At 43.2% G+C, this 12,959-nt stretch overlaps 1 protein-coding gene across 2 annotated transcripts; it reads left to right on the top strand.

Moving 5' to 3' along the window:
* Positions 1-6,097: 6,097 nt before the first annotated feature.
* On the top strand, positions 6,098-12,714 carry Srp19 (signal recognition particle 19). 2 transcript variants are annotated; one of them, XM_087896173.1, is made up of 5 exons: positions 6,098-6,225; positions 6,603-6,678; positions 9,263-9,334; positions 9,429-9,540; positions 12,214-12,714. In XM_087896173.1, exons 1-5 carry the CDS (start codon positions 6,185-6,187, stop codon positions 12,345-12,347), a joined length of 435 nt encoding a protein of 144 aa, XP_087752299.1. In that variant the 5' UTR covers positions 6,098-6,184; the 3' UTR covers positions 12,348-12,714. The 2 variants fall into 2 exon arrangements, with proteins under 2 accessions (XP_087752299.1, XP_087752300.1); XM_087896174.1 differs by lacking the exons at positions 6,098-6,225; positions 6,603-6,678 and adding an exon at positions 6,425-6,562.
* Positions 12,715-12,959: the final 245 nt, after the last annotated feature.

The raw sequence follows: 12,959 nt of genomic DNA, 5'->3' as shown, positions 1-12,959 counted from the left end.
AATTAGTCTTCATCTTTGTTAATTTGGAATGGTTGGAGGATTTCCTCAAATGCTTACTTTTTCAGAAAAGCGAAATAATGAATAACCTTTTCCAAATCTACACTTGGCTTAAAGTTGCCCTCACACAATAATAATTTGGATCACAATTTTAGTCATATTTCTTCCTTCCCAGAGCTCTCATGTCCGCCATTTTCTAGTCATAAGTTCAACTCTCAGAGCTTTTCCTTCCTGCATCTTTATGGGAGTCATTTGTTACATTTGTCTTATTCTGGATGTGTGTATGCATATGTGTGGAGGTCAGGACACCTTGTGGGAGCCAGTTCTCTCCTTCCACTATATGGATTCCAGGGATTGAACTCAGGTTGTCAGCCTCGCTGGCAAGTGCCCTTAGCCACCAAGCCATCTCCCTGGGCCGGGGGTTTTAAATTTTATTCTCATGAAGAAAAAAAAAGTTTTGCTGGCAGATGCATAGCTGTTTATTTTTTCTTCGTCACCCTGTCTTTTCATATTAAATCTTTTCAACCTTGAGTTTTTAGTGAATGTTCTTATACTAGCTTCATATTCCTGCTCTCTTTTTCTCTTAGCTGTCTTGACTCTTTACAGGGAGAAGATATTGGGCAAGGATATTGAATAGCCCAGGCTGGCCCCAAATTTTATCTGTAGCCAGGGCTGGCCTTGGATTTCTGATTTCCTACTTTCACCTTCGAGAGGCGGGATTGCAGGCATATGTACCACCTCTCCAGCAGCAGTGCTCGACAGCAGCCTCTGTCTCCTCCTGATGTGTTTCAACAACAATTTCGAGCTGGCTAAGAGGCTGGAACTGGTAGAGAAAGGCGCTCAGCACGAGCTCCCTCATCTCTGGCATTAGCTCCCTTATGCATGGAAACTCTAGTCACTGATTGGTCTCCTTGCTTCCGTTTGTGTGCTTGGTGCTAGGAAGCCATGGCAAATGGGCCATTGCATCACTAAGTTTTATAAAGTTGGGATTAATTTCACCCCTCAATATATTCCACTATTTTCAGTCATTGTATAATGCTTTTCTTCTTTGTGTATATTCATTGTACATGGTACTGTTACATACAATTCATACATGTGTATATTGCATGTTGAGCATATTCCCCCACACCTCTTTAACCTTCCCTTTGTTACCCCTTCCCGTCTCCTTTAGTACTCTTTGCTCAGAGTCATGGGGTCAAAGGATCCTTTCACAGGGGCTGAATGCTAGATGTTTACATTACAATTCATAACAATAGAAAAATTACAGTTACAAAGTAGCAATAAAATAATTTGTTGGGACTACTGTAACATGAGAAACTATATTAAAGGGCCCCAGCATGGGGGAGGTTGAGAACCACTGTCCTGGACAGTATTGCTGCTCCTCTCATGCCATACATACATGTGATTTTATGCATATATATGAATATAAGGGCCACAAGTGCAGTTATTGTTTTCTGAAACTTCTTTAAGTTGCCCAATATTATTATCTCCATTTGCATACATTTTCTTGCAAATAACTTCATTCTTTTTTATAACTGAAAAAGAATCCTCTGTGTATATTAACCACATTTTCTTATCCAATGTCCTTTCAATGGACACTACATTGTTCCATGACTGTTATTTTGAATAGTGCTACAGTAATCATTGGTGTGCAAGGATCTTATATATGCCGACTTAGAGTCCTCTGGGTAAGGCGGCCTGGGTAACTGTTAGCACTACCTTTTCTCTGGTCACCAGTGTGGGCCTAGCTTACATCCCCAGCAGCGTGGGCTCTCTTCTGTCTACATCTGCTTTTGCTGTGTGTTCATCCTCTTGGCGGTACTAGAGGTTGAACCCAGGACCTAATTGGGGGCAGGTGTCCTACTCTGAGCAACAGCCTCAACCTTGGCCATTTTTCTCTAGTGACTGCAGTTTTGATTGAGGTGAGATGGAATCTTGCTTTTTAATATTCTTCCATTTATTTCTTCATTCATCTACATTTTTGAGATGGAATTTTGACATAGTTTCAGCTTAGATGTCTGGTTGTTTGTGTTGCTAATACTTGTTTGACTTCTTTAGTTTTTGAGTTGTGTATTCTAGATATTAATCCTGTCAGATATACAACCAGCAAAGATTGTCCTCCCGCTGCCTCCTCAACTGATCTACTCTCTCCTTTGTTGTGCTTTGCTTTTCCTTTCCTAAGGTCCCATTTGCCAGTTGTTGGTGTGATTTTTCTAAATGACCAAAGTCCTACTTAGACAACCCTTGCCTGTGCCTGCATTTCTTTTCAGGTTTCAGATTCCAGGCCTGATGGTACTCGATCCATTTGCAGCTGATTTGTGAAGAGGGGGAGCTAACGGTCTAGGTTATTTCTTTCCCACCACCATTCGTCAAAGAGGCTGTCTTTTCTCTAGTGTAGGTCTTTGGCATTAGGATTTGTTTTATGAACGCGGATATACCAGTGTTCAGTGTCTACATGTTAAAATTGCCATGCCCTCTGGATAGACTGTCCCTTTTAGTAGGATGAAGTCGCTTCATTTTAGTGAAGTCTCTCTTGGAAGCCATCCAAACAGCGAGAGCTGCTCATTCCTAATTTCATCTGTTGAAGTAGCTCTTCCCGTCCTCTCTCCTGAAGGTTGCATCTGCCCTTGGTCATCACTAAGGCACATGCATCAGAAAAATGGCAGGTGGATTCTGCTCATGCATTGTTCACATTTACTATGTGTGTATGTTTGGGTTTACGTATGCCACACAGCACACGTGTGATCTGAGGACAGGGAGGAAGCTGGCTCTTTTCCTGACACCAGGTAGGTTTCAGAGACTGAGCTCAGCAGAAGAGCTGGTGTGCTAAACTGACCCTGGGCATTAAACGAAGGAAGAATGGGGGCCTGATGGGTAGAGTCAACCACCCTGCCTGCTCCAGGCTCCAGGAATGACACTCTTTCCCAGGAAGCGTATACGCTTTAAAAAGCAGTCAGAGGAGAGCATGGCTGCACATACTTACAATCCTAGCATTTGTGGACAGGACACTGAGGCAGGAAGACTTTGAGCCTGAGACCAACCTGGGTTACATAGTGAAACTCTGTTGCACGCGCGCACGCGCGCGCGCGCACACGCGCACACACACACACACACACACACACACGGAGTAAGAATTTTTATTTGTATCAGAACCAAATCTCATCATGTACAGAAGTAGGAAGTAGCAGGAAGTAAAACGATGGAGACAAGTTCAGGGCCAGCTGAGCATCTGCACTGATCATCTGTACTCAGTGCAAGGGGCAAATTACCTGATCGTACTGCAGCTCACACTTTTGGAGGGTTTTTGGCTTTAGCTGGTCTTTCATCTGTAAAAGTGAACATCAAAATCCAGGCATAATGGTCTGCAATGACTGTATAATCCAGCAGTTGGGAGGCAGAGATAAGAGTCACTAGACCTCCATCTCAGAGAAAAAGAGAAAAAAAAGAAGAGGTGGGACCAGAGCTCAGAGGATGAAGGCACACTGTGGCACTGTGCCCACATAGAATATGAGACAGATATTGGGGTTCGACCTGAAGATCAGAAAAGCAAAACAGCCAAACCACTAGAGAGCTCTTACCTCTGTGAAGTCTTCAGACTGAAAAACGAGAGACTTCCTGTCTCACCCTGCCTTATATTCCTCTCCAGTGCTGGGATTAAAGGTGTGCACCACCACCCCTCTATGGCTAACTAGTGTGGCTGCTGGGACTAAAGGTGTGTGCCACCACTGCCTGACCTGTATGACTGGCTGCTGTGACTGTTCTGTGTTCTAGTCTTCAGGTAAGCTTTATTTATTAAAGTACAAATGAAGTATCACTACACTATTAATCCTTTAATGTGTCTCACTGTAGCTGTTTGTTTGGAAGTTCCTTTGTAGATGTGGGATAAACAACCACTGCTGACACAGGGTGCTGGGTTAGCTGAACACAGTGCTGAAATGGTACCAGCAAGATGGCAGAGTGGGTAGAGGTGTTGATGTACAGGCCTGAATTCCTAAGTTTCATTCCCAGATCTCAGTGTGGCAAGAGAGAAACAACACCCAAGTGTGGTTCTCTGTCCTTCGGTTGACACAGGTGTGCCTGTATCACACACACACACACACAGAGAGAGAGAGAGAGAGAGAGAGAGAGAGAGAGAGAGAGAGAGTTTTAAATGCTAAAAGTGCTCTGCAATTCAAGAGATTAAAATACACTTTTCAAGATGTCCTTGTGCCCAAGCCTGTGTTCTCAGTTCTTTGGCAAACTCCAGCTCCACAAGTCTGAAAGACTAGGCTAGGGTACAGGTTCCAACATGTCAATTAAACAGATTGGTGACAAAAGGTTTAATTAATGTGGCCATGTTCAGATGACTGGGTAATCCGACCAGACTATGCTGTTCTTGCAACCCAAGGTGACTAAAGAGCAGGGACACTGGCTGGAGGCTTTCTGGTACGCCAGGGGAGGGGGTGGTCTAGAGCGGCACATTATTGAAGCTGTGTCTGAGATGCCTCAGTTACTCCTGTCCTTCCTTCTGCCTTTACCTGCTCAGCCATCTACAGCCTAAGATGCCAAGCTTTCACCTTCTTAGCCCCCTCATAGATCTAAGAGAACCAACACATCTTAGTTTGGGGTTTTTATTGCTATGAAGAGACACCATAACCATGGCAATTCTTATAAAGAAAATACTTAACCGAGGTGGCTTGCTTAGTTTCAGAGGTTCAGTCCATTATCATCATAATCCAGTGCATGGCAGCATACAGGTGGATGTGGTACCTGTAGCTCAAAGTCTTGCAGGCAACAGGAAGTTGACTAACTATCACACAGAGGGAATCCTGAGCAAAAGAGACCTCAAAGTCCGCCCCCACAGTGACACACTTCCTCCAACAAAGCCACACCTCCTAATAGTGCCACTCCCTTTGAGGGCCATTTTCTTTCAAACCACCACAACACCCTTCAGCAAAACAAGTTTCTAAATTTAATTTCCTATTACACTCTGTAATTCAAGCTACTTGGGAGACTGAGCCCCGAAGACTCAAAGCAGAGGTTCAAGACCAGCCTGCACAATGAGCAATATAGTAACACCTCATCTCAAAAAATAACAATAATAATAATAGACCTATTCTGCAATTCTGACACATTTAAGTGAACGCTCTTGAAAAGCAGATTCAGAAGGATCACTCACATCTTTGAACCGTTTTGTTTGTTGTGAGTGTTTCACCTGCATGTAGGTACGGTGGCCTGGTGGTGACAGAGCTCCTGGAACTACAGGCGGTTTTGAGCTACAAAGTTGATCTACAAAACCAGCAAATGCTCTTGACTGCTGGGCCATTCTTCCAGCTCCCACCATCCCATGGTGGTGAGAAAGAGACAGAGAGAGGGAGGGTGATATTTTCGAGTAGACGACATACTAGAAAGGAAGGAATCATTGTTCGTTAAGGCTTAAACGGAAACCAGGAGAATTACTTACAAATGTTGGCTTAACTCATCTTTTAAGCTTTCTCAAATATTTCTCAATTTATTATTATTTATATAATCCAATATAATTATCTCTTTTTCTCCAGCTTTTTCAAAAAGCAAAGGCTCCGGTACCGCGTAAAAGTTATATTACCTTCTCCTTCTGTTTCTGTTTTATGTCACCTAAACTCTGTGACCATAAGCTAAAGTCGAAATTTCCCCTTCATCGACTGAACAATGTGTGCAAAAATAGGAATCTTAGGGTGTGCTCTTCTGAAATTTAAAGATGTGTGTAACTAAGTGTCGAACCCTTATATTTATACAGTGCAGTGTCAAAAATACCGCTAAGTGTACCGCTCTGAAAATGAACCTTTACCAAGTCGAGAGCAAGCTGAGCATAGAAGAGCATTTTCCTACGATCTAACCGGCAGCTGGCTCCCAACTCCACCGACTCCCTTTGGTGGACCGCCTGGTGTTCCCGGTGAGAGCCCCGCCCGGTGTGCACCGGCGGAGATCAGTCCTGAGCGCCAAGGGTCCGGTCCCCAACCGGCCTGCACTCTTCTCGCGAGAAGACAGCCGCACAAGCCACGTCACTCCGCGCCGGAACCAACTTATGAGGGATAACCCGCAGCCAGCCGCTTTGTGGGTAAGACTTCCGCCGGAAGGGCGGTCGGCCAGCGAGCTCCGAGTCAACTTCCGGCTGGTGATCTGGTGTGCGGGCTGGCGGGCTGGCGGGGCCGTGGGGACGCCCGTGGAAATGGCTTGCGCGGCCGCGCGGTCTCCGGCCGACCAGGACAGGTGGGTCCCGGGGAAGGCTGGCCGCCGTGCCGCCGGGCTCGGGCTTTCTTCCCCGCGGAACCCTGTGCACCGCGCTCGTCTGCGGCCGACAGTGGCTGCTATCAGGAGCTGACGTTAGAGAAAGTCACGCCGCGACGATCGCTGCTGCGCTAGTGTCGCTTTCAGAGAGGCTCGCCTGGTGTCTGCTGAGTTTTTCCTTGTCCTGTAAGAGCGCGTCCCAGCCTCGGGAACTCTTGACGGGCTGTGTGTCAAATAACAGTCGCCGCATTGTTCTGTGTTGAATAGATAATGCTATGTCTCTGCGATGACAATGAAGTTGTCCGCTTTAAATGACCACGTAAGTTACCAGCTGTGCTTTTTTGTGTGTTTTGCGGCAGGTTTATTTGTATCTACCCCGCTTATTTAAATAATAAGAAGACCATAGCGGAGGGGAGGCGGATTCCCATAAGTAAGGTGAGTGGGTGACGTCGACCGATGAAGGCTTCGGGGAGGTCGCCTCGTTATGGCCACGACTGTGTCTTTCTTACTGCCCTTCTTTGAGAGTGAAGAGCACAGTAGCCAAGATTGGCTGCGTCTCCCGTAACATTGGTGAAACCAAAAAGGCACGAAAGACACTTGCAAAATGAAATGGGATTCTTAACGACCTGTTTGTAAGTAAAAGGAGGCAAGATTAGGACAGTCTTCTCAATAACAACACAATGTTACAGACAATGATACAGACTCAGTGTTTTAACGTGAGTTAAAATAGGAATAAAGGAAGCCCCGATCAGTGAGAGCATGATTAGGCAGGTTGTTGGAGTTACAGTTCTAAGAGATGTGATCTTTGGGTAGGAAGAGCTTCATTTGGGGCTGATATGGTAATATAAGCTTAGAAAATGCTCAGTGCTAAATGAGAGATCTCACAGATTTTTTTTTTTTTCAATAAGACGGGGTTTCTCTATGTAACAGCCCTAGCTGTCCTGGAACTCTGTAGACTAGGCTGGCCTCAAACTCAAAGAGATCGGCCTGCCTCTGCCTCCTGAGTGCGAGGATTAAAGGTGTGCGCCATCACCTCCTGACTCTCACAGAATCTTTATGTAATATTCTACTTTTAGAGTTCTTAAATTTTATAATCAAATGAGGTCTGAAGCAAAGAATTAGCTATTTTTATATGAATATTTCTTATTTGACTGTTTCTTTGAAGAGAAAAATCCACTTTGCCTCTTCCCAGGCACTGTTGAGAATAATGCCCAACATCTAGGCACTGTGACAGACTTTTACTGACTGCTTCCAGATGCTCTCCGAAAATTTCAGTTTTTAAAAGAAAAGTCATTGATGTGTAGCTAACAAACCTAACACGTCTGTACATGCATAAATTGAATAGTTTTCATACAAGGAGCAGAGCTAGTTACAGCACCCATATTTAAGAAACAGTATGCCAGACCAGACAGTGGTGGCGTACACCTTTAATCCCAGCATTTGGGAGGCAGAGACAGGCAGATGAGTTCAAGACCACCCTGGTCTACAGAGTGAGTTTCAGGACAGGCTCCAAAGCTACACAGAGAAACCCTGTTTGAAAAACTAAAAAGAAAGAAAAAAATAAAAGAAAGAAAATAAGTATGCCAGAAGATTTCTTCTATCTGTCTCCTCCCTGTTCTCACTAATGTAAGGGAACATTGTTCTAATTTCCAACATAAGTTACCTTGGGCTGGTTCTTCATTTTCTATGTATGGAGTTATTCATTGTGTACCTTTCTATCTTTTTCACAGATCTTTATAAAGTTATGAAGTTCATTCATACTCTTACTGAAATTTTTTGCGTGTTTTGTTGCTTGGGAATGAATGCATGACCTCAAATAGGCCAAGCAAGTGCTCTGTTGCTAAACAACACCCTAGTGTAGTTTAACTCTTAATTGCTCCAAGCACGAGTTTCTTATCAGCAGCACCTTTGACAGTTTTCGTGTTTTAAAGATGTATTCTACTTTTATTCTTGTGTATATGTAAGTGTCTGTGTGTGGGAATGTGCACGTGTGAAGGCAGGTACCGGGATGGCCAGAAGAGGACGGCAGATCCCTTGGAGGTGGGGTGTGAGCTTCCTGATCCGGGTGCTAGGGACTGAACTTGGCTCCTCTGCAAGAATAGTACAAGCCCTCAGCTGCTGAGCCATTTCTCCAACCCCTGTTGACATTTCTGAGTCGGATAATTGTAGGCAACTGTGCATGTTAAGGTGCATGATAACATCCCTGGCCTCTACCTACTAGATAACAATTCCCTTTCTTGAGTTGTCTTGAAGCAGAACTGTCTCCCAACCTGACCAAATGTTTCTGGAGTAGAGGGTGTGTAAATTTCCCCTGCTACAATGTATCGCTTGCAGAACTGCATTGTGTTCTTCTGTTTCTAGTTTGAGCTGTTACAGATAGTGCTGTGGACTAAAGAGATGGCTCAGCAGTTGGGAACACTGACTGCTTTTGCAAAAAGCCCTGTTCCCACCCACATGGTGCCTCACAACCCTCTGTAAGTCCAGTTACAGGGGATCCATGGGCTCTTCTGGCCCCTGTAGGTACTGTACAAATGTAGTACACAGACATACACATAAAATAAGTAAATACTAAAATTAAATAGGATGAATATATAGTATGATTATGCTTATATAGTATGAGCTTGCCTTTTGCACTTCTGTTGAATATATGCCTGAATTGCAGGGCCATAGGGAATCATATGTTCAGCTTTAGGAGGTAACAGTCAACGTTGTAGAATGCTTGTATGTGTTCCCTTTAACCAGCAGTTTGCATTCAGCTTCTGCAGTGTTCAGAATATCATGCTAGGTGCTAGGAGATGTACTGATGGTGTCCTTTCTCTTACACATTTTATATTGGAAGAGAAACACACACCTATGTTATTCCTGAGGATTTTTAAAATAAAATAAGTGGAATTAGTAAAAAAGGACAGTAGGGTTTGGTCTGTGTTTTTGGTCATAGTATTAGAAATGATTTACACAACCATATACTAATATTCATGTAAAACTCAGCTCTTGAGTGTTTTTGTTTTTAACTGTTCAGGCTGTAGAAAACCCTACTGCTACTGAGATTCAGGATGTGTGCTCAGCAGTTGGACTGAACGCATTTCTAGAGGTAGGATGTGAGTCTCTCATCACTGTTTTATACTCACCTCCTTGATGTAATTACTCTCTGAAAGTCTATTTTTGTTTTCTTTTGTTCGTGTTAGAAAAACAAAATGTACTCCAGAGAATGGAACCGTGATGTTCAGTACAGAGGCAGAGTTCGGGTTCAGCTCAAACAAGAAGATGGCAGCCTCTGCCTTGTGCAGTTCCCGTCACGTAAGCTAAAATGAGTGACTAGGGTTCTGGGGAGTTATACCACACATCTGTAGCCTCAGCACTTAGGAAGTTGAGGCAAGATTGCTACAAGTTCAGTGCCTGCGTGGGCTATAGAATGAGTTCAAGACCAACCTGAGCAACTTTGTAAGGCCTTGTCTCAAAGTAGAAAACTTAAGAAATTGAGAGATGAAGCCAAGCAGTAGACTACCTGACATACACAGGGTCCTGGGCTCAAGCCCCGGACAGCAAAATAAACAAGTAATGGAATCTAAGGAGCAATATTGAAAAAAACAGACATGTCCATAGTGTGGTACTACTCATGTCAACTTAAATATTAATACTACTGTTTACTGATGAGTATATGCAGTAATGCTTACTGATAGAAATGCTTTTTGAAAATGGACTGGAAGGCCTGGAGAGATGGCTCAGTGGTTAAGAGCACTGACTGGTCTCCCAGAGGTCATGAGTTCAATTCCCAGCAACCACATGGTGGCTCACAACCATCTGTAATGAGATTTGGCACCCTCTTCACCCTCTTCTGGCATGTAAACATACATGGAGGCAGAATGTTGTTTATAATAAATCAATCAATCAATCAATCTTGGAAAGAAAAGAAATATTTTAAAAAAGAAAAAGAAAATGGGCTGGAAGCTAAAATACCCATTTTTAAGACAGTAGTTACCTAGTGGTGAGGAGTAGAGATCAAGGGACTAAAAGAACACTGAGGGCTGGAAGAGGACTGGAGGGTAAAGGTGCTTGACCTCTGTTCAGTCTCTGCAGCCCATGTGAAGGTCAAAAGAATGAACAGACTCAGTGGAGTTACCCTCTGGCATGTATGCCTACACACATATCAGACACGTGAATACATACACAGGATGATGGTTTTAGTTCAAAAACAAAGAATAACATTTTTAATATTTATTTATAAATCTTAATTTAAAGCTGTTCACTCAGTTTTTCCCTTTATTTTAAACTCTTCAATTTTAATTTAATTAATTAATTTATTTATTTTGGTTTTTTTTTTAAGATTTATTTATTGATTACGTGTACAGCATTCCTTCCATGTACACCTGCAGGCCAGAAGAGGGTGCCAAGTCTTATCACAGATGTCTGTGAGCCGCCATGTGGTTGCAGAGAATTGAACTCAGGACCGCTGGAAGAGCAGTTAGTGCTCTTAACCTCTGAGCCATCTCTCTTATTTTGGTTTCTTGAGACAGGATTTCTCTGTGTAGCCCTGGCTGTCCTGGCACTCATTTAATAGACTGGGCTATCCTCAAACTCACAGAAATATGCCTGCCTGGGGGGTGGGGGGGTTAAAGGCATACACTACCAGCCAGGTAGTGGTAGCACACTCCTTTAATCCCAGAACTCGGGGAGGCAGAGGCAGGTGGATCTCAGTGAGTTCGAGGCCAGCCTGGTCTACAAGAGCTAGTTCCAGGACAGGCTCCAAAGTTACAGAGAAATCTGGTCTCAAAAAACAAAAATAAGTCATACACTGCCACCACTCTTCAGTTTTATTAAAGTAAAAATAATTACATTGTCAGGCTAAACTGACAGTGTAATTGTTTGTTTTTAATGAAATGGATTGGTTCTTAAGTAACACTTGCTACCAGAAACTTAAGATTCTAATTCAAGATAGGGCTGGGAAAGTGACTCGGTGGTGAAAGCTCACCTAGCAACATACACAAAAGTAGACGGAGGCTGCTTGCTCATTTCCCAGCCGCCCAGACCCAAAATAGTACGACACTGCTTGTCCTATTAGCTTATGCATATTTCTAGCTAACTCTTACATCTCATATCAACCCGTCTCTATTAACCTGTGCATCACCATGAGTCATGGCCTACCTGCAAGGTTCCACCAGCTGTGTCCTCCAGTGGCTACATGGCATCTCACTGACTCCACCTACTTTCTCCTCTACCTCTGCGTGGTATTCCTGCCTAACTCTATTCTGCCCTGTGATAGGCCCAAAAGAGCTTCTTTATTAACCATAATAAAATATTCACAGCATATAGAGAAGAATCCCACACCACACAGAAATACTTTGTGGTTTGCGTTTCTGCTCAGCATTTTCCCTTACTGCCTCAAAAGACCAAAACTCAGTGTACACACATACACATAAAACCTTTTGATTTGAAAAAAAGCAGCTAAAAATGTTGAAAGATAATACTTCTAATAATACAGTAAAGAAACATCAAAGCTGTGTAGGTTGGTATGTTGAAGCAAAAAACATAGCTTGTAGTTCGAGCAGGAATGTGTGTGTGTGAGAGAGAGAGACACAGAGAGAGAGAGAGAATGAGACTATCTGGGTCTAGCAATGAGGTCCACGTTACTTAATGTTTTTCCAGGCTCAGAGCCCTGTGTTTCAGTGAAAGGTATATTGATGCTCTATCTCTGATTTGCTGTTTAGTCTGTTGAGGTTCATGCCAGTTGCTGGTGCCAAGACAAGAACTCTTGGTTCAGACTTAGTGTCCGAGATGGAAGTGCTCACTGAAGCCGCCAGTGCTGCTCCTGCCCTTACCCCCTGCTCAGCAGATACCCCTTGACAGATCACAGTCCTCGCCATTTGATTTTTAAAATCGCTGTCCAGTTTCTAACCCAGTGATGTTCAAGTCAGTGACATGTTATGTCTTATTTCCAAGATTGTTGCACTAAACCTCGATTCTGGTTTTTAGGTAAGTCAGTGATGCTGTATGTAGCAGAAATGATACCCAAGCTAAAAACAAGGACACAAAAAACAGGAGGTGCTGACCCAAGTCTTCAGCAAGGAGAGGGCAGTAAAAAGGGGAAAGGGAAGAAGAAGAAGTGAAGTGTGAACGCGAAGCACACAGTCCTACTGAGACATGGGCATCTCTGTGTCTGCGGGAACAGCTTTGTTTGTGTCGTTTAACTGAACTGTGAACAAGTATGTCTCCCATCTTCATCAACAGAGCTAACAATGAGAAGTTTACATCAAAAGTTTGCATCTAGCTTTTATACTTGTAAAAAGGAAAGATTGTGTGTGTAGGAGAAAGAAGAATATTTTTAACAGATAATGACTGTCCCATAAGTTACTTGAAATCCTGTATCTGTTTGTCCTCTCTGTAAACATATATTTCAGGTAAATAAGTTTCATAAAATTTGAAATACACATTTTGTTCACTTTTTGAGTTAATGAAATAAAAAAATTAAACTGACTCTTTAAATTGATATTTATTGAGCTCTACATTTTTCTCTGCTCCCCTCCCTGCCTCTCCCCTCTCCCCTTTAATCCTCCCCCAAGGTCCCCATGCTCCCAATTTACTCAGGAAATCTTGTCTTTTTCTACTTTCTACTTCCCATGTAGATTATATCTATGTAAGTCTCTCTTAGTGTCCACATTGTTGTCTAAGTTCTCTGGGATTGTGGTTTGTAGGCTGGCTTTCTTTGCTTTATGTTTAAA

Source organism: Myodes glareolus, chromosome 13 (genome assembly GCF_982192425.1).
Source record: "Myodes glareolus chromosome 13, mMyoGla1.1, whole genome shotgun sequence".
Taxonomy (NCBI): domain Eukaryota; kingdom Metazoa; phylum Chordata; class Mammalia; order Rodentia; family Cricetidae; genus Myodes; species Myodes glareolus.
This window is presented reverse-complemented; position numbering and strand designations above follow the sequence as displayed.

Coding starts and splice junctions, on each gene's coding strand:
- Srp19 (XM_087896173.1), top strand. CDS start 6,185: ATGGCTTGCGCGGCCGCGCGGTCTCCGGCCGACCAGGACAG. Junction 6,226..6,602: donor TCTCCGGCCGACCAGGACAG/GTGGGTCCCGGG, acceptor GTTTTGCGGCAG/GTTTATTTGTATCTACCCCG. Junction 9,335..9,428: donor GACTGAACGCATTTCTAGAG/GTAGGATGTGAG, acceptor TGTTCGTGTTAG/AAAAACAAAATGTACTCCAG.